At 40.0% G+C, this 21,918-nt stretch overlaps 2 protein-coding genes across 4 annotated transcripts in view; one reads left to right on the top strand and one right to left on the bottom strand.

The window, feature by feature from the left end:
• The window catches only part of LOC141787433 (transcription initiation factor TFIID subunit 4), a 129,153-nt gene extending 114,529 nt beyond the window's left edge, over positions 1-14,624 (top strand). For both annotated transcript variants that reach the window (XM_074665784.1, XM_074665783.1), the window contains one exon: positions 11,549-14,624. In XM_074665784.1, the coding sequence (XP_074521885.1) occupies positions 11,549-11,722 (174 nt within the window). In that variant the 3' untranslated portion in view covers positions 11,723-14,624. The remainder of the gene's footprint in view (positions 1-11,548) is intronic.
• A 3,337-nt stretch (positions 14,625-17,961) lies between these two features.
• Positions 17,962-21,918, bottom strand: part of kctd15b (potassium channel tetramerization domain containing 15b) — a 31,568-nt gene continuing 27,611 nt past the window's right edge. For both annotated transcript variants that reach the window (XM_074667238.1, XM_074667237.1), the window contains exon 5: positions 17,962-18,900. In XM_074667238.1, the coding sequence (XP_074523339.1) occupies positions 18,742-18,900 (159 nt within the window). In that variant the 3' untranslated portion in view covers positions 17,962-18,741. The remainder of the gene's footprint in view (positions 18,901-21,918) is intronic.

The following is a 21,918-nucleotide window of genomic DNA, read 5'->3' as shown; positions in this document are numbered from 1 at the left end:
TGAAGAGCTCACAGCTAAGGAATCTCCAAATCAATTCCATTTAAGAGTAGGCAAGATTATAGTAGGAGAAAAAGACCATCAAAAATGCATGCAAATCTAATCTACACATTAAAAGCATGCCAGGAATGCCACAAAACACAACTTTAAAAGTCCCAAACAATCACTTTAATCACTCACACATTATGGATCTATAACCCTCACAAAATGCCACTAAGCTCTGGCCTGCTAACCAGGACAGATACACAATTGATTAACAGCTTAAACTTAGATAAACAACATAGACGGGTTTCTGTGCAACGTCATCACCGATGTGCGCGCGCAGCCAGGGGGCAGAAAGTGAGGCACTTCGTTGTTAGTAGCATTAGAAGAGCAAAAATGTCAAGGAGTTGCTGCGTGGCTAACTGCACCAACCGGCAAAAGGATGGGTGGAAGTTGTTAAATGTTCCAAGAGGATCTCATCCTTTTGCGAAGAACAGGAGGAGATTGTGGCTTCAGGCCATAAAAAGGGTTAGGATGTACCCTAGATCCCTGTGCACGTACACCCAGGCATCATACGGTTTTACCTTTAGTCCTAGCCTCTGGCTGGGCAGGACACCTGCTCTCATTGCGCAAAAACCGGACCCAGTATCATAAATCTTGAGGTTTTGTACGTGACCACAAAGTACATAATTATAGGCGTCCAAAGATTTATAGGCACGCAGATTTTCTTTAGTGTACACACTGGGTTTCTCTATAAGGTAATTATATATGTCGGGCCAAGTAATAACAGGCCGTTTACACATATCAGAGATCCACTCTTCGCTGGGGATACCATAAGGGTCTGGTAATTTCCCACCATCACTAAGAAAGAGTTTATGATAATCTATAAAGTCTGATCTGTTTAAGCTATTGATGTAAGTTGCCTGAGCCATGTCTTTGCTAATCATAGATGTGCTGTGCTAACAAGCTCGCACACATAATTGTCGTAGTCATCATAATCATAATAGTAATAATAATAATTTTATGTTTTTTGGCAGGCCATAAAGTATAGCATTGCCGTAACCATCTTACTTTGATTAGCTGTTAACTTTGTTAGCTGTCACTGATGTTTCTAGCAAAAAAAACCATCACAATCTGGTAAATTTCGTGATATTTATGGACCTTTCAGGACGTGTTTTTTCTACTTTGTGCTAGAATGAAAGAGAACGAGAATTTCAATTAAATGACATTTTTTTGCATCAGGGGAAACTTACGATCAATAGAGCATCTACAATAGATCTCAGTTTATATCGAAGCAGTCTTTTGCCCCCTGGCTGCGCGCGCAGCTCCTAATGTTTGTACACAAGAAACCCGTCTATAGGCAGACAAACCTCTCACACACACACTCACACAATAAGTCTCTTCTCTCAGCATGACCCAAAAAAGGAGCAAAAAGCTACAGCTAACATGGCTAACAAGAAGCTATCACAGAAAAAAAAGGCTGACTCAGCATAGCTATATCTAAAACCTTAAAGCACATATCACACCAAGTAATAATCTTCAAAATGAATTCAAGATGCACCAAAAAAGCTCAGGAGAGTAAAGTAGAGAACACAGGTAGGTAATCTTCAAACAATACCATTCAAGAGTAATCAAGATTATTGTCAGAGAATAATTAGCGATCAAAAATGCCAATTTAATTGACACATTAAGATCATGCCAGGAATGCCACAAAACACAACTTTAACAGTCCTAAACAATCACTTTAATCACTCACACATCATGGATCAAAACTTCAACAAAATGCCAGTAAGCTCTGGCCTGCTAACCAGGACAGATACACATCTGATCAACAGCTCAAGCTAAGATTTAAAACAAAGGCAGACAAACCTCTCAAACACACTCACACAATAAGTCTTTTCTCTCAGCATGACTTAAAAAATCAGCCAAAAGCTCCAGCTAACGTGGCTAACAAGAAGCTAACACAGGGGAAAAGGCAGACCCATCATAGCTTTGTCTTAAACCTAAAAGCACATATCACACTTAGAAATAATCTTCAAAATGTTTTTTAAAATGCACCAATCAAAAGCACAGGAGAGCATAAGATCACACAGCCAAGAAATTTGCAAATCAATACCATTTAAGAGTAACCAAGATTATAGCAGAAGAAAAGAAAGCCATCAAAAATGCATGCACATGTAATCAAAATGTATCTTTAATCAGAACTACCCAAAAAAGAGCAAAAATATATAGGCAACATGGCTAACAAGTAGCTTTTACAGAAAAAAAAGGCTGACACAGCGCAGCTATATCTTAAACCCTAAAGCACATATCACACCAAGTAAATAACCTTCAAAATGCACCAAAAAAAGCACAGGACAGTATAAGATCACACAGCAAAGAAATGTTCAAATCAATACTATTTCAGAGTAATCAGGATTATTATGATAAAGAGCCACAAAAAATGCATGCATATGTCATCTACACAATAAGATCATGCCAGGAATGCCACAAAGCACAACTTTAGAAGAACCAAACAATCATTTAAATCACACACACACATTATGGATCTATAACCCTCACAAAATGCCAGTATGCTCTGGCCTGCTAACCAGGACAGATACACAACTGATCAACAGCTCAAGTTAAGATTTAAAACAAAGGCAGAAAAACCTCACACACACACTCACACATTAAGTCTTTTCTCTTAGCATGACCCAAAAAAGGAGCAAAAAGCTACAGCTGACGTGGCTAACAAGTAGTTTTCACAGGGAAAAAGGCTGACATGGAATAGCTTCATCTAAAATTCTAAAGCACATATAACACCAAGTAATAACCTTCAATATATATTTAAAATGCACCAAAAAGCACAGGAGAGTATTAAAGAGCATGCAGCTAAGGAATCTCAAAAACAATATCATTTAAGAGTAAGATAATAGTAGGAAAAAAAAAGCCATCAAGATGCATGCAAATCTAATCTACACATTATAAGCATGCCAGGAATGCCACAAAACACAACTTTAAAAGTCCCAAACAATCACTTTAATCACTCACACATTATGGATCTATAACCCTCACAAAATGCCAGTCGGCTCTCGCCTGCTAACCAGGACAGATACACAACTGATCAACAACTTGAACTTGGATAAACAACAACATAAGCAGACAAACCTCTCACACACACACTCACACAATAAGTCTATTCTCTCAGCATGACCCAAAAAAGGAGCAAAAAAGCTACAGCTAACGTGGCTAACAAGTAGCTTTCACAGAAAAAAAAAAGGCTGACGCAGCATAGCTATATCTAAAACCTTAAAGCACATATCACACCAAGTAATAATCTTCAAAATGAATTCAAGATGCACCAAAAAAGCTCAGGAGAGTAAAGTAGAGAACACAGGTAGGGAGCCTTCAAATCAATACTATTTCAGAGAAATAAAGAAAATTTGAGGAGAATAAAAGCCATCAAAAATGCATGCAAATGTAATCTACAGATTTAGATCATGCCAGGAATGCCACAAAACACAACTTTAAAAGTCCTAAACAATCACTTTAATCACTCACACATTATGGCTCTTTAACCCTCACGAAATGCCAGTTAGCTCTGGCCTGCTAATCAGGACAGATACACAACTGATCAACAGCTCAAGCTAAGATTTAAAACAAAGGCAGAAAAACCTCACACACACACTCACACAATAAGTCTATTCTCTCAGCATGACCCAAACAAGGAGAAAAAAGCTACAGCTAACGTGGCTAACAAGTAGCTTTCACAAAAAAAAAAGGCTGACACAACTAAATCTAAAACCTTAAAGCACATATCACACCAAGTAATAATCTTCAAAATGTATTCAAAATGCCCCAATAAAAACCACAGGAGAGCATAAGATCACACAGCTAAGGAATCTTCAAATTAATACTATTTAAGAGTAATCAAGATTATTGTGGGAGAAAAAAAAGCCACAAAAACATCATGCTGTCATTTTCTAAACACAAATGCTGAATGTTAAATTTCAGAGCCCATAACCTCTAACTCTAAGGGCAACAGTCCTATTAATGACCTCTGTTCACTGAATAAAAATGTGAAAAAGCAGGACAAAGAAAACAATACTTCCACATTTAAAAATTTTAAGTTTGAACGTAAACAAACAGAGCCCTAGCCTGCCCTCTGAGAGTTCCACTTCTATTTGGAACCTCTGTCAAGAGTTCCAGAAGCCTAAGCTCAAATCCTTATGACATATCTATTTCACAAATTTGAAAGTAAACAGGCACAACAAAGAAGAAGGTTTCCATGGTGACAAATCATTGAATATTCATTTATTAGTTTATTACTACTATCATTAATAATTTATATTAATATCAAATTGTTATTTCATATTTCAATATCCTGTGTTCACTCTTTAAAAACATTTTTCCTACTGTTAAACAAGACTACAACACTACAGGAATATTAAAGCCACAAAAACAGCATGCTGTCATCATTGTCTAAACACAAATGCTGAATGTTGAAATTCAGAGCCCATATCCTCTTACCCTAAGAGCAACAGTCCTATTTATGACCTCTGTTAACTGAATAAGGATACTGCATAGCCATATCTACAACCTTTAAGCACATATCACACCAAGTAATAATCTTCAAAATGTTTTCAAAATGCACCAAAAATGTTTCAGTGTCTAAAATACATATATTTAATTTATTTAGAAGCCAATCATTGTACTTGGAGGTAACAAGCATTTCTCTCAGTATTACAGAAAAGCAACACACCAACCAACCAAGTAAAACTCATAAAAATCTTGTTAAATTCACCAAAAAAGTACCAAAGTATCTTAAATATATATCTTAATTGTGTTAAGGGTAGACTTTTTAGCATTTCTTTCAATATTACACAAAACCAAGCACTGAGCAGGCCGAGGCTGGCACACCATGGTGGCTAACTAGTAGCTATGACACAGCATTATTAAAGCTAAACCCACAAAGCAAATATCACACCAAGCAATACTCTCCAAAATGCACCAAAAATGTTTCATAGCATCTAAAATTCATATATTTGATTAGTTTAGAAGCCAATTATTGTACTTGGGTTTAGGAATATCAAGCATTTGTCTTAATATAACAGAGCAGGCTAACGTGGCTAACACAAAGCAATTATTGAACAAAGGCCGAGCTTACATTAGCATATGTATGCACACAACTTTTGCCAACCGAGTAAAAGCCATCAAAATGTATTCAAAATGTACCAAAAATGTACAATTCTTTCATCAATATATATATTTTATTTGTTTAAAGGGTAACCACTGCACCATGATCAAAGTTCATCGAGTATTTGTGTTAACATGACACAAAAGACAGCACAGAGTAGCTAGCGTGCTAACACAAAGGCTGAATGTAGATCAAAGGCTGAGATTTCCATAACATTAGCATACGAATAGCGTTGGAGCACCAACCACAAATGCTGACTGAAAGTCATCAAAATGTTCTTCAAATTCACCACAAATGTAACATAATATTTTACATATATAAAACTTATTTCATTTAGGACAATTATCGTCTTTGGAGCAAAGACTACCGAGCATTTCTCTCAACAGGACACAAAACCACACACGGAGCAGGCCTCGCTAGCGGGCCAACACACACAAAGGCTGAGATTTCCATAACATTAGCATACGTTTAGCGTAGGAGCACCACCCACAAATGCTGACGAAAAGTCATCAAAATGTTCTTCAAATTCACCACAAATGTAACATAATATCTTACATATATAAAACTTATTTCATTTAGGACAATTATCGTCTTTGGAGTAAAGACTACAGAGCATTTCTCTCAATAGGACACAAAACCACACACGGAGCAGGCCTCGCTAGCGGGCTAACAGAACAAAGGCTGAGATTTCCATAACATTAGCATACGTCTAGCATTGAAGCACCACCCACAAATGCTGATAAAAAGTCATCAAAATGTACTCAAAATGCGCCAAAAATGTATCACTCCATCTTAATTATGTATATCTTATTTGATAGAAAGGCTAACATCGTTTCACTATCAAAGTAGTTCAGAAAACACACCTCACAGAAGCTTCTAGAAAGTTTTAAATCTCACCGCAGAGCAGCAAAATCTTACTTATACGTGATATCGTTCATTCATTTCACCTTAAATCACGTTTAACATTGCTCAGGTTCAACACAACATATGCTTTCATCAAATTAAGAGACAACGAAATAGGTCTTACCTCCAGAGTCTGTGAGAAGAACGAGACGACGCCAGATCGATCATTTTATACCCCGCTGGTACCTCACGTCACTCTGACGTACATGCCCCTTCACAGAAGACGCAGCAGAAAATGCTACCATTAGCTGTGCATTCTAATCACATTGACATTGAATGATACCGCACAAAACGTTATTGAACATAACCGAATCGTTTAATCATGCGTTTAACGCAACTGAAGTGTTTTTAACGTCTTTAGAGTCAGCTATAACGAATAACAAAGCACCACATCTACAGTATTTGTCCAAGAGTCACCAGTAACACGGCCGCGATTAACTCCAAAATACTGGGTTGCTCGGTAGCCGTTAAAACTTGATCAACGTTGCCTCTATTGTGAAGTACCGTCTCTGGTAACTCACCACGAAACAACCGTACATTTTGATGCTGCTACCAGGTTGAATTTATTGTTTAAAAATGCCAACTCGTCTCAATGAATGCAGATAAATGCAGCAAAATACGTGCGCATCTTTATGATGTGTAGACTGATAATCTCCCTTTGCAGAATGCAGAAGCTTGTATAGTCTTGCATTACACCACAATTATATTTCCCACCCCTTTTCTACAATAAATTGCTTGTAGCTAAGTGAGCAACAGACGTTTAGCTTCTGTTAGCTTCTGTTAGCTACACGGTCCAACTTGCCTTTCACGTTCAAAAATACTGCTGATAACTAAGATGACAGGTAGTAAAATAAACAGTACTGAAGCCTAGAAACTTTAATTTACCGTACCTGTTCAAACCACAGACGGAATCCGTTGTTTGAGAGCTCCCGACGTTAGCGCTCTCTCCTGGCTTGTCCCCTGTTTGAATCAGTCTAATCCACTTCATGTCATCTTGCGGGATCTCTGGGGATACGGTGAATCCTCTCCCTCCTCCCATGTGCTGGAGCAAAGCAGCTGTGTACAATAAGTTGACCGACCGACAGAGAAACAGACTCATATCTTCCTCTGCATCCGCTCGTGTTTTGGTGAGATCAGCTGTTGACCAGGCCGTATACTGTTGACAGGTCGCGTGACGTCATCCCCCGCCGCTCCACTGATCCCCGCGGATGTTTTACAAACCGCGTACGACAGTAGTAGTGCCTGCTATTTTGCCCCAAATTCAGTATTTGTTAGGCAGAATGGTAAAAGTTGTAAAATCTACTGTATACATCCCAGGATGTCCCACTGATACTAGAGAACGTTTCTATCTGTGTCTGCATCTGACCGGTGTTCTTGGAATACAGTTCCCACAATGCACGGCGCTAACGCTGGTGGCAAGTATTACTGAATTACCGCCATCTACTGGAATGAGTTGCCATGATAAATAGAACACAGTCCTTGAAATACAAGGGAAGTAATGCCAAAGACTGGTAAATCCTGTAACTTTCATTTGTAAAACAGGTGTTTAATTGTACTAATTTATTAAAGCCCATATAAACCAATGAATACTCGTTTTAACCATACGTGAATGATAAAGAAATGTTTATTTTTCCACCAGCTGTAAAAATAAAAAGTCAATCCCTTCCACATTGTAATTTTGAGTGTAAGATTAAAAAGTCAAATATGATGATTCTACTGTGATATGATAAACAAAATAAATAGGATGTTGACATCTGCCCATAATTTTTTAGTACATTAATAATAATGCAAGAAAACAAAAAAAAATAAATATTTTTCTCTTTTTTGTAAAAAAAATCCATCACTTAAAGTGTTGCTTACCAGACCTCTCTGGACACACTAAAATGGCCACCACAGCCAGTACATTTTTTACCCTTACTACACCCTTTTGACGTTCTCCCATCGCTTATTACACCCCCAAGCATGTTCAGAAATCCACCAAAATTGGCACACACATTATTTGCGTCCTAAAAAAGAGAAAAAATACCAAACATGAACATGAACCAAACCTGACCCCAAACATCCCATAAAATGCTGTCTAGCGCCACCTAGGCACACTAAAACGGCCATAGCGGCCAGTAGGAATGTCGTAGAGAGATGAAACCAACACCAAAATGTTCGTCTCATTGAGACACACAGTATGACAGACTGTGGGGGGACAGGAGCCGGCATGAGCCCCGAGGACCCGTCTAACGCTGCTTGCAGCTTTAATTTCACACTTGGTTCTGATTCTATTTGAAAAATTCTACCTTCTACAGTGATGAATGTGAGGAGAAACTTATTTATTTTCTCTTTGTTAAATTTTCCTCGTCCCTGACACTTGTCCTAACACAGTCCAGACCAGCCACAGACTGTAGAGGTGGTCGGGGTTGGTTGGCGGGAACAGTGGCCTGGCTACCTTCACTCATTACAGCTACCAGGGGTCAGAGAGTGTACAGAGGGAAATCTGAGACAAAGCCCGGCAGTACAGCGTACACAAAGACAAGCGTATGAGGGGGCGGGCGCTGGAGGGACTTTGCTTTGCTTCTTGTAAATTTATACCCATCATATGTTTGCAATTAAGGCCTGTCTGTACTGTGTGTTTACAGAGCGGTGCAATCAATGTAATTGTGAGAGGGTGTTCCTGACTGAAACGTCTGTCTTATTTCTCTCTGCCTGGGTTCAAGTGGGCACTTTCTGGATTTGTTCCTCAGTGTTTCTCATTTTCCAATGTAAATGCGTCTCTTGATTTGTATCGGCCTCTGTATACACTCCCTGTTTTATCGTTCTCATTTTTCCTGGATCAAATACAAACAACAAGGGCTCCATTTCAGAGCGGGACGTCAGCTCAGATCTATGTCAGCGTTGAGCCGTACAACACACTTAAATGAAACGATGGTTCCCTTCGCCGTCAGAGCAAGTAGCCGATATTTAGCTGGTTAGTAGAACACTGTGCACCTGAAAAACTCAGCCACCTCATTGGTGCCCTACAAGAGGGACTGTTTGTCTGAGCTGGAGTTGCACAAATGCTTGAAAGCCTTTACATTCCTTACTACCGATAGTGTCAGCATGTTGGCTATTCAGGAGCAATTACTGTATTCACGGGACATGGGAAACAGTACTGAATACTTCTCAACTATTACTCATGTTTACTTTGAATTTGATCCTTCCTTGTGCAATTTTCTTGACATGTCTTGTTTCTTGGAGGACTTAGGACTGAAGAGAAAGTGAATCTGTGAAGGAGGGAGTAAGAGCTCATGGAACCCAATTTTTCAGCAGTAAATTGGTGGTCCTGATGAACATCATTAGTTTGCTAACTTTTGACCTTTTCTGCCCAAAAGTTCAATACTCTGTCCTTTGAGTCCTTTGGACCTTAAGCTCAACCCTAAGAGATTGTTTTAAGATCAGTGTTGGTGGCCACAGAAGAATAACATCAAAGACTGTGAGGGTTAGAAGCTCCATGCCAGATTATCCTATCTTATGGTAACTGTGTGACAAAACACTTCTTGCTTAGGTTTAGATACCAAGGTGTTTAATTTAGGCCAATATTATATGATATAGATGATCTTTAAATGACGAAGAACTTGTACCACTTTTTTTTTTTTTTTTTTCAGAGTATGTGGCATCTTTTTCATGACTGGACAAAATATTAGGTTAATGGGGTTTTATTCTAATGTCCGGAATACTTATAATTTATACCGTATGTAACATCCTAATGTCATTTTGTTTTTTAATTAAAAAATTATTTGTATCTTGGAATCCCAAAAAATGGATATGAAGTAATGAAAATAAATGAAACAGTTTTAGGATGTGAAACGATTTATTGTGCAAAACGTGCGTTAAAAGTAAAAAGACAACTTAAAGTACAATAAATGGCAACAACCCAGGTGCTTTCAGTCCTTTTTTTCCAAACACTAAAATCCAAATTTGCAGTTAAGTCACCATAAATAATCTGGGCAACAGTCTGATCAGAATAAAAAATCTTTATAAAACCCCCAAAGGAACCTGGTTTGGAGACATGATGTACCATTAGTTTTTCAGAACAGTATCCATGTTAACGCTTGATTCAGCTGTTTCCTCCTGGACCGAGGAGGCCATGTCTTCACCATATAACATAATAAGAATCTGTTTTCTTTTTAACTTTAATGGATGAAAACACGGTGGGAGCTTACAGAGCTGATCTGTAGCTGATACAAAAGTGTTGGATGGTTTGATGGTCAAAAAAACAACAACAACCAAACAAACAGGGGGAAAAAAAACAAACAAACATTTAAAACTAGGCGTCCAAATTCACCTACAAGAGAGAGGAGGAAAATTCCATATCTGGTGAAATGGAGGCTGTTTTAAAAACTCTATCAAATTTTGTAAAATGGCCCAGTGATTGCGTACGAAGCAGATGAAGTGCGACAGTCCTTTCTACTTCTATACATCTGAGCATGTCAGAGTGGTTTTATTAAACCATTCTAGTCGGCCAAGATGATTTCATGAACCACAGCACCGAAATATTTTAAGATTGAACACACTACCAAAACTGAGATCTTATTGAGTGTTTTTGTCTTATTTTCAGTAGAAGAATATCTGTTTAGACTTAATATGAGCAACATTCACCAGACTATTCCAGAAAAATGTCCTATATCAAGTTATTTAAAGACAAAAATGAAGTCTAAGCTGCTTATAAGTAGCAAAAGTAATCTGCCAATGGAGCAAGAGAAAAGTTACTTGTACTTAACAATTATTCTAGTTTTAAGCACATTTTTTGAGCAAGTTTTTCTTTTTCCATTGGCAGAGATTTTTTACTTGTTACAAGCAATTCAGACCTCATGTCTGTATTTAAATAACTTGAAATCAGACCTTTTTCTGGACTGATGCATTGAATGTGGCTCATATGAGTGTAATAAGACAATTTTTACTTAAAATGAGAGAAAACACTGGATACGATTTTAGTTTTTGCAGTGCAGTCACTCGTGCAGTTGTAGTTTGTCTCTGGGAGAAAACGTCTGTATCTATCTCAATCCTCCAAATGTTAACTTCATGGTAAAGCTTGAGGAAAGTTGTCAGGGTTCATTCTCTGGGAACATTAATGACAAAAATATGTGGCAGCACATCAGATGAAGTTTCTCCACCAACCTTTTCATCTTTAAAGCTTTTTTTATTTATTTATTGTGTGTGATTCATGAGGTGGTGACCAAAAATCAAACAAAGTGAAAGGTTTCCTGTTGGTCTGCTGTGTAGTCTCATGTTGTCTCTGGATGCTCAGCCATCTAAAGTGTTGTGATGTTTGCTTCTGTGTTCTCTTATTCTGAGCATCTCACTTTTTCTGCTGTTAAAACCAGTGGACATGAAATAAAGCATTAAACCTGGAGTTAATGTCCATCCTTGAAAGTGATGTATTTAACAAACGAAAATATTACACACAGCGTCTGTGTCACCCCCCTCCTTCTAACCTTTTGACCTCTTTCTTGTCTCCAGGTTACAGGCAGCTCGGCGGGCTCCCCAGCCAGCTCCTCCACCCCGTCCACCTCATCACGCCAGTACACACGGCAACGCATCACCCGCGTCAACCTCAGGGACTTAATTTTCTACATGGAGCAGGAGAAAGAGACCGCCCACTCCCTCCTCCTTTACCGTGCCCTGCTCAAGTAGCCTCTGCTCCACTCAGCGCCAACCTCAGCCTCCGCCTCCTCCTCCTACTTTCCCCTTTGCCACGTGCCTTCAGATCAGGTCTAATGTTTCAGCTGTGTGTGTCTCCATACGTTCTCTAGTGACGTTTAATGTAGCTTGTCATAAGAACAGAGAGAAAGAGAGAAAACGTATAAAAATAAAACAGTCGTTCTACGTCTTCTACGTTTAGATCCACAGTGTGTAGTTAGATGATTCTGTTTAAAGGCCATATCAAGTTCTTTGTGTTGAAGATGGATTTGATAAAGAACAAATGGGATTTTGTTCAACAGAATTCCTGTAGGGTAGCTATTTATTTGACATTATTGGCAGTAGCTTGAATGAATCACCTCAAAAAGGATTATTTTGAAGAATATAGTTATGTGCACACCTCGATACAGCCTACGAGATATTCTCCACATCTGATTTGTTGAACTTAGTTCAATGAATGTAGTTTAGCTGAACACAATAAATGAGATTTTACTGATTTCTATACTGATACATCGTTTTAAATCATTAAGATTCCAAATAACAGCACCACGTTCAGTTTCCTTATGTGTAAATAGTTCTTTTTGAATTATTTTACAGCATGTATATTTTTATCACATGTAAGCTTTGTAAGAAAAGGAATAACCCATGTGTCAATATTATGAAACCTGATGTTTTGTAAAACCATGTGCTTTGAATGAGTCAGAGTTAGACAGTTTATTCTCTTCACCTGTAGAGTGTTTGTAATGAGACAGAGTCCCCCTGATCAGTCTGCAGAGATCTTTAAACCATGATCGCACCATGGCGACAGTTTCTGATAGTCACTCTTGTTGTGTGAGTCAGTATTTTTTTTTACCCACAGATAATGTGAACATTGTTTTTATGACTTGCTGTTTGTAAGCTGTCTTTGGGGGATGCAACAATTTGGTCAGATCACGGTTCAATATGTACCTCGGATTTGTGGTCACAGTTTTAGGGTTGTGTTTAGCTTCGACTGCTCGTGCCAACGTACTGGTTTTTGTTTTTTTCACCATTCTTTAGCATTTCATGTGGAGTCACAGGAACAGCAAGGGGAGAAAAAAATCTATTTTTGAAATTCCAATAGTCCAAATATAAGTCTAGAAAGACTTGTTCAACTTATAGACACTTCTAATGTATTGTTTGATATAAATACATTTTAAAATTTACCCGTGGTCACTGGGAGGGACACTCTGGCATCCAACACACAAACTCCTCCACCAAGGAGTGTTCGTATGACTTCCACAGAAGGGATGGGTTTCCTGATCTGACTCAGAGTAGACTGTCGCAGTGAGGTAACTCAGTTCACCATGAGGTTCAGCTGATTTGTTTTCCTGTCGGAGTTGTGTGATCAGGGTCAGGAGTCACCTTTGTGACGATGTTACCTGCTCAGCTATCCTGCTTCCAGACAGTGATATTTCTGCTTGATGGTGCTTGGGGATGTCCTGTCATGTTGGAAGTGTATCCAGATGTTTGCAAACAGCCATTTTTTGTTGAAAGTTTACCTCACCACGGATCTGAAAGACGATGGTGCTTCCTCACATTGCTACCTCTCCTCAGCCCATTATGTCAAAGTAATGTGTGAAATCTGACACCAGTGTTGTCAGCTTCCTCCAGCTTCAGCGCACTCATGAGGAGTCCCCTCATCCTACAGCGTAGACTCTTAGCCACTCACTAATGGAGCAGATTGAAAGAGAAATATAAGCTAGTTATTCACAAAACTGAAGACACTGAATTTCTGAAGCACATATTGAACCGCGGATGCAGTACAAAACATTTATTATCCTGATGAGAATTGTTGCATCCCTACTTTTTACTATCAAGCTCATGTCTTCTCAAACTCACCTGTGAGGGTAAAACTCAACGTGTAAAGATTTACATCACGGGTGGTGACTAGAAAGAGGAAAGCTTCCGATCAAAACAGACATTCCTTCATCTTTTCCTCTCACTGTACAATCTGTTCATAAATTATATTTTATAAAAACTACATTTTAGATATTCTCACTACGGCTGACGGCCACATGGAGCCTCTTTAACTCGACTATGACTGAACGATACACGCTGTCCTGTTTGCTATTCAGTGCCCAGCACTTACACTTGTTTTTATTGTTTACCCCAAGTTAAAAATCACACAGTGAAGAAGTGTTTAATTATTTAAAAAAAGTATTGAATCCAGCCTAAAATGATATTTATAAAAAAAATCCCTTTTCAATTCAGTCTTTGTAAAAGTTCTTGAAGAGAGAAATGGGACAAAACGCCTGCTTTTACATGTAGTATTGCATCGTCGCCTTGAATCCTATGTTTTAATCCTGATTGTGTTACTTAATGTTGTTTGTTGTGTTCTTTTCTATTTAACAGAATATATTGGCCTCTATGCAGCTTTTCTTGTCTTATAGAGATTTATTTAAATTTGAAACAACAGTTGTGCATTTTACATTTTGACAGCACTTTTTTTAATATCTCTATTCCCTGACATCTGAAAGCTGTCACTGTATTATAGCAAAGAAACGACTCTTTTAATTAGTCAAGACTATTTGCCAAATTCTCCAGAGAGACTTATTTTTAACACATAATTTATTTCCTTTTTTTCCCTTTCTTTTTTGTTTTGATTGGCTTTTATGCTTGGCACATTTTCATAAATTTTATCTCCCAGACAAACGTTTTCAAAACAAGCACAACAGTATCTATTGTGGTGATTCCAAACGATTTTATTAGTGTTTTTTATTGTTTCTGGTGGTTTCACAGGAGGACATTTCTACTACTACTACAGCTTTTTAGCCAAATTAATAGTACAATATTACTGATGTAAACAGATGGGGAAATCACATTTCAGTGTAAGAATGATTTGTAAATATTGTTTACAAAACTATGTGTTTATTAGAACCACGTTATTTTTGGTAAACTCTTGTATATATCCTGAAAATTTCCTGTTTGTGTGAAAAAAACAATACTTATGTATTTGTACCTATTTTGTAAAGGAATAAATGAGCTGTTTACTAAACTGAGCAGATGTTAACTTTGTCCGTTTTTTCTTCTGTCTCACTCTGAGCGCGCACACGCTAAAATGTCTGGAGGTACTGTTGGAGTCTTGAAAGAGAAATATCTTAATAATTAAGCAATAAGCTTCCGACCGTTCATTCCTCTCCTTTAAAGGAAAAATAAGCTGTTATGTTTTTTGCAAGACAGTTTTACCAAAGTCAACGACTTATTCAGCCGGCTTCATTTCCATTTCTAACACCACACATGCTAAGTAGAAACTGAGTCAAGCGCTGCAGCTCAACTATGAAAAGTCCCCCAGGTTCCTGCTGCTAATTAAGCTGAAGCATTTTTGAAAAGACCAAACTATTTAACTCTGTGCAAAATATTGGGGTTTGGGAGCGTATTGGTTTTTTGAAGATCTTGGCCTACTCCTCAGTCTCTTTGCAGAAGCAGGCTGCTGATCTGGATTTAGCCCTGAAGAGGACCTCTCCATGCACACGTGCACGATAAGTAGAAAAATGCCATGAAACAGCATGCTGGGAAAATTTATCAGGTTTCATCAGTTCACTCGCAGTCCACAGAGATCAAATCAGTGAGTACAAAAGCTAGATTCATACGTGAATGTTTGTAGCCTGTATCATCTAGGATTAACGCTTTTTAAGATTGCCATTAGTACGTTGAGAAGTGGGTTCATGCATCTGAGAGGTGACTTTTTAAGATCAGTGGAACAACATGGGAGCAATGAGACGCAAAGCAGAGATACAGTACATCCTTTTATTATCGCAAATATGCAAGAAAAGTCAAACGGAGACACTGTAAATGAACACATGCCCTTTAATACCACAGTCTAATTGTTTTAAACACTTTAAATAATATACATTTGCACCTTATGATACCCTTTGAAATGTTTTAATCCATATGTACACAATGTAACGCTTTGAATTCTTTTCATTCTTTTCGTGAAGAGGACTGAGAGGTCCCTTTAAAAACACGAGGGGTCCCATAAAACCCCGAGTACTGATAATTCAATATACAATAACTGTACAACTGGACCCGCCTCAGAGGTGGAGTGAATGCCATGTGAAGTGGCTGAAACACTGACCAGTACTTCATCTGAAACATCAGCACGTGTGGACACGTCGACGGAGTTTCAAGTCCTGTCTAGCTCTGTGGTTAACCTGACACTTGTTTGTGGAGCAGGAAGGGGTGTGCCAGGTTTGCTTATTGCAGACAGAAACCCAAACCTGCAGTTTTTTTCTTTCTTTTCCCCGCATCATGAGCAGGTTTGATTGGTCATCTTCGTTTTTAATCATGAGTGCACAACCCCTTTGCTCTGTAAAGCCGTTAAAAGCCCATTTTGTGATTCCAAAAGCCACATCAGTGAGAAAAAATGCCTCCTTCCTTTCCTCCCTGAAGAAATTAACTCTTGCAGATGTGTGGCTCGAGTACAACACTGGTTATTTTTTTTTTTTTACCTCTGTTTCCTCAAAAGCTAACCCAGATGAGTTTCCACACCTCACATGAACTGGATCAAAGATCCGGGGATCAGCAGCCGCAGAGTCTCCTGGCTGTACAGTGTGTTCTCAGTACACTCACATTTGACTCATCAGTTTGTTTGGCTTGTTGCGGTGTGGTCGAGCGAGCCACAGCATAGAAGGGCGTTTTTGAAAACCAGGGCATGGGGATGACACAGCAGCAGGGGGTGCAGCCCGAGTTTCTACTGGCACCGCTGAGCTGGGAGCCTTCAGGGAGGCAGAGCAGGGGGAGAGGAGCACTGTGAACAGCCCAACATGCCTCGGCACATGAAAGGCCTGGTTGACCATTCCCTTTGAGGCGACTGGATGCAAAGGCGCAGGCCACTGGCAGGTCAGAACAAAGATGGGCTTGATTGTGAGAGACCCCCCGCCCCCTCGGGTGGAAGAGCGCTGGACTGGGAACTAAACCGAGCTCATCTTTATCCACTCATCGGCCTTGTTTAATCAGCAGCCATCCGGGGAGAGCAGTTATCAAGACAGTATGGTCAAAGAGAACTACCAGCCATATTTAATAAACTACCAGTTTATAAAAAACAACCACAGTTCAATTCAAACAACCGCCAGAGCCTGCAGAGATCAGAATGGGCTTTTCTTTTTTATCAGTCTTTTGGTATGGAAGAAACAGCATCTGTAAGTTACACACAAATATAAAGCATGAAAACTTGGCCTTTCTTGTTTTTGTCTTTGATCCAGAAATGTTGAGAATAAGACCAAAAAAATGAGAGCAGGATGGAGTAAATGCCTCCCACTCGCCTCTTTGTGAACAAAGCTCTGATGCTGGGTGTACAGTTCACACTGGGTTCTGCCATACATACATGTGAAGACGCATTGAAATCATCTCGGCTTAGAAGTGACAATATAGCAACAAACAGAGACTTTGTCTCTTAAACTTTGTCTGAAGGTACTGTGAGCTCTTCTCAACAAAACTGTCAAGACTGGAGGCCTGAGGGGACGGGTGCTGGTGCCCTTCAAATCTTTATTGTTTCTTATTTAGCTTCAAACTGTGGAAGGAGATTAGGCTTTTATGTTTGTACAATCAACAAAAGAAGCACCTTCTCTCCTTTGGTACCTTGAGTATTTGTTCTGTTGTGAGTTTTGACTTTAAAATGTTCTCATTTGTCACCTGGAGTCGAACAGGTTGATCCGGGTCACTGGGTTCAAACAGGGTAGATTTAAGTGCAAAGAAACATGGTGCATTTAGAGTACATCTCACACTTATCACGAGACATACTGGTAAACATCAAACCTCCACATTAGTCCTCATGTCTTTAACATTCTTACTCAACAAAACTGCAATACACTTTGGGAGCTTGTGCAACTTCAACCTGAATTTTAATTTCATGAACTTTCTTGCGCATCTGCTAAATATAAACAAATGTTTGCTCGTGAGAGGGAACCCAATCACACACGAAATGTATTTCAAAGCTAATAAACTGAAATTTAACAGAGCACTTTTTTTAATGTGTGCTGCACATTTGACAAGAGACAATGTCGAAACATCCAGGTTTTCTTCCATCTCGGTTTGAACAATGGGACTTTTTCCGGCTCTGAATGCATTGCCAGCCAGATCGCTTTAGCCACATAGCCTGCAGACATCTGAGTTTCTGCAGCTACTGCCAAGAAAACGCTCCCTCACAGGCTCTCCAAGCCTAATGAATACAACGTTCATACATCCTTCATATTGGAGAAAGGAAAAAAGAGACATAAAAAATAATCCTATTAATAATAATTGTTTACACCATGTCATGATAAGAACGGCAAGGAGCAAGAGAAACATACTTTAGAAACAACAATGAAGTCGTAATAAACAATCAGTTTGGCAAATGATGCTGTTTTTGGCGACGCCCCTCCTCCTGTAAAAAACGTGAGGAGAGATGGACTTGGAGGGTTCAGGGATTGGGGGCCTTTTGAGGGACTCACAAAAAGGGATTACGTCCTTTTCCTGTTGTCTTTTTGTCACAGTTTCCAAAACAGGCCATCACCAGTCAGATGAGACATGAGCGTCATACAGAAACAGAACAGGATGGTACACCGCTGAGAAAAGTCGTTTTGTGTTTTTTAGGGGGGAATTTGTGTTTTAGGATTTAAGAAATTGGTATTTGTGTCTCTCCAAAAGGGTCGTGACATCTCTTTCATAATAAAATTAGGAAAAAATCAACCAGTCTTGGTGCTAAAATGCTTCAAGTAAGCTGCTGATGAGTCCATTAGTCGGTGTGTTTCCTTTCGTCAGAGTCCCATATTCTTTGGGTGTTATTTAACATAATCGAAAACCTTTGCTGCTGATGTTTTTCCTTTTTTGGTTCTACATTCCCCTTAGAGTTCTGCAGAGCTGGCCAGGTGAACAAGCCTCTGCTAATACTTTAGTATCTGGGAGTGGTTGTGGTTCTGTTGGGGCAGAGAGGGGAGGGGGGGGTACGTTTGGGTCGCTGTGGGACGATGGAAGGATTATCAGGGTTTGGTTGGTAGTCCCTCTCCCAGAATGCTCTAGTCCAGGGGTTCCTGTTTTATCCTGATGGGAGTGTTGATGGAGAGACTCCGTCGGTCCTCACGACACAACACGTACTCGCTGAACTGGGATGAGTCCACGCCGCCCCCACAAGATGCTGCCACGCTGAAACCCTTCTGGAAAAGACGCTCCAGGACCTGGAGACAGAGGAAACAGAGAGAAGACGGTAAAATGAGGAGGAGCTGAAAAGTTTAAGAGGACTGATGACACTGATGTCTGTGTATGAAGGTAGCGTCAGCTGCTAGCTTTTGTAGCCCTGCAGCACAGCTTATTCTCACATTTGTAGACCTTACTGAGGGTCTGGACCAATAAAACAAACAGGACACAATGTTTTCCTTTTTTTGTTAGCTCGCTGCTGGCTTCAGCTCGATATGTAAGCACTACCAATTTAGTTTCTCTCCGAAAAACTTCTCTGTGTATGGTGACTCTCAGTGAAATCAAAGCACAGCTTGTCAATTTATCCAAAAAAATGACCTCTTAAAGAAAGTTGAAAGATATCCCATTATCAGAATGAGTTGCTGATGAATTATCAGCTAATAAAGGGGAAGACTGTGATAGGTATCACTTTTTGATATCTACTCATCCTCACGTCAACCTCAGATCTTCATCGGCTCTGACATACACCGTGTGTCATTAACCTCCCTCTCCTCCAATCACACGTAGCGATGGAATAAAACCAGAGGGCCCTCCGACACCGCACCACCTCTGCAATATTCATGCCGCTTTCTCTGGATTGGCTACTGAACCGAGGGCCATGAGCTCAAAGGGATGAGGAGAGCCGAGTGAGAGTGAGGTGTGTTAAGGGGCTGAGTGGAGCTCAGCGTGGTGATTACTGGAGCTCCTAATTTGAGTAATGAGGCTGGGGTGAGAGGAGAAGTGAGGTCCGTGAGCGAAGGAGAGAAAGCGACGTGTAGGGAATGAGGATGGGGAGTTATGGGTGATCCGTGCGAGGACAAAGTGTCAGAGCTGCAGGGGGAGAACTGGAGATGGGGATTCATGTTGGCCCTCCAGTCTGGGCACTGATGCACACTTTAGCCCAAATGCAGATACACGTGAACCCCGAGACCACTTTTCTCTCTGTAATCCTTCTGGGATGTTGTTGTTTTTTTCGGGGGTATATTTAAATCCCAGTGCGAGGAGTGCTGTGTATTTACTTATACCCCCTTCCTTTTTAATGGAGTGTGCAGTGCATGGAAATGAAAGGTTTCGCCAAAGGCCAACCCCCTCTCCTGACACACAGCCAGAGAAGTTTTGATCAGTTTCTTCAGACTCTCTTTTGCACACACGCACTCATGGCAAAGGATGACCTCTCTAATTACAGGAGCAGGAGCCCCATCTGAGGGCTGAAGTGGGGCGTTCAGGCCTCCAGGTCACAGGGCTGCAGCCTCCCCTGACTAACAGAGGAGGGGCAGAAATCAAGCACACAGACACTCAGAAAGTCATGATAACCCGTGTGTAGGAATCCAAACTTAAAAATGCAAATTCCAACATGCATATTCACACACAAACTTGTTGAACAGACCTGAACCCCCCCTCAAAACCAGACATCCTGATTAAAACTAAAATATGGGCCGACGTGCAGCTTGTAAGCAGAAAGGACCACTTGGAGAAGTTGCCCCCCTCCTCCTCTTCCTCCCCCTTTTTTGTCCTCTGGCCATACGCCGACGACAAACTCTGTAATTTGTGAGACAGAAGGGGCGGCAGACAGCTGATGGTGAGGATGGCTAATTAAGAGACCTGCCCAAGCATCAAACACTCCCAAATCCATGACAGACGACGGAGGAGCCTAACGATTATGGAAATGATATTACATAGCCTTCTTTGATCATTGCATCACATTGCATTTTTCCCCATCATCTCTTAACGCATGTGGGACTCTGTCATGTTCGGCAATGAATTTGGTCACAGAGGAGAATGGCCCGATCAATAAAGATAGTCTGAAAACACTTTTATCATTAATGCCTGGTAACAAAAAGACTTAAGGATATTATTACAGATAGCTGTAACTGATTCAAGAGTACTGTAATGACTATAAGAAGCCACAATAAAAACTTCACATCCAGTTTGACACAGTGAATTACTGCCATGGGGGAATAAACAATACGTTGAATAATTAAGATAAATCCAAGCAAAAGGTTTCAATGTCCACAGGACAATGTCCTGAAATCAGTCCCAGCTGACAGCAGAAAGAACTGCACCCTCTTAAAAAGCTAACACATGTCCTGGTGGCTCAGTTCAGCTCTACATACTTGTGACTGGAGGCTTTCAAACTTGTGTTGTACTTATGCAGATTTCTCTGCTTACTTGCCTGCCTCACTTGAGCGAAACCATAGCAAAATATACTAACAGCAGGGTTGCATGAGAGCAATCTGATTGTTCCAAGTTTCAACCCAGGCATGATGCTTTCCATGAAAGGGAAAAATAGCTAACCAGCATTCCTTTTTCTATTTAGTTAAGTTTGTTTTTATTCTGATTTACTTTTTTTTTCATGTTGGTGATTCACTTCCTTTTGCAGTTTTCCTGTGATCGGATGTGAGGTACCTTCTTTTTCTTGCTTAGAGCTTTATCCATCACTGTATTAAAGCACCAGACAAATGCAGTCCTGAAACCTTCTTTCATTGTAAAAACAGGAAAATCAGAAGTCAACTGTACAGAAGATTTGACACCGCCGCGCTCAAGTTTGCTGCTTCAACCTGAACTTCGGCACTTCTCTCGTCTCTCATGTCTGAGTTATTAAAACAGAAAACTAAATTAAAGCATCTCTTCATCCTCTCCATCCCCAGTGATCCTTCAACATCTAAATCAAAATAAACCAGTCTTACTGTTACGGGGTTGACTTGGCTGCACTGGGATCTGCCCCCAAAACACACACACACCAGTCAGCATATAACGGTCTCTCTGAGCTGCCAGTCAAGTGAGGGTCACAAAAGGGAAAACTCACTCCTCTAACCTCCGAGCTCCGTATATTTCCAACGCAGGCAGGAATCAAAGTGGATGATTCTCGTGGCTGGAAACCGGAGCACGATGTAATATTGATGGCCACCAGAGTGCAACACACACTCCTCTCAGGAGGTGCTGGAAGACTGTGCTCCTTGTGGCAAAGGATTTAAAGTTGATTGACACGTATGACACACACACACACACACACACACACA

The sequence above is a fragment of the Halichoeres trimaculatus genome, unplaced genomic scaffold (genome assembly GCF_033239565.1).
Source record: "Halichoeres trimaculatus isolate MK-OKI-2021-1 unplaced genomic scaffold, fHalTri1.1 fHalTri1_scaffold_3, whole genome shotgun sequence".
Classification (NCBI taxonomy): Eukaryota; Metazoa; Chordata; class Actinopteri; order Labriformes; family Labridae; genus Halichoeres; species Halichoeres trimaculatus.
The sequence above is the reverse complement of the archived record's forward strand: the minus strand, read 5'-3'. Positions and strand labels throughout refer to the sequence as shown.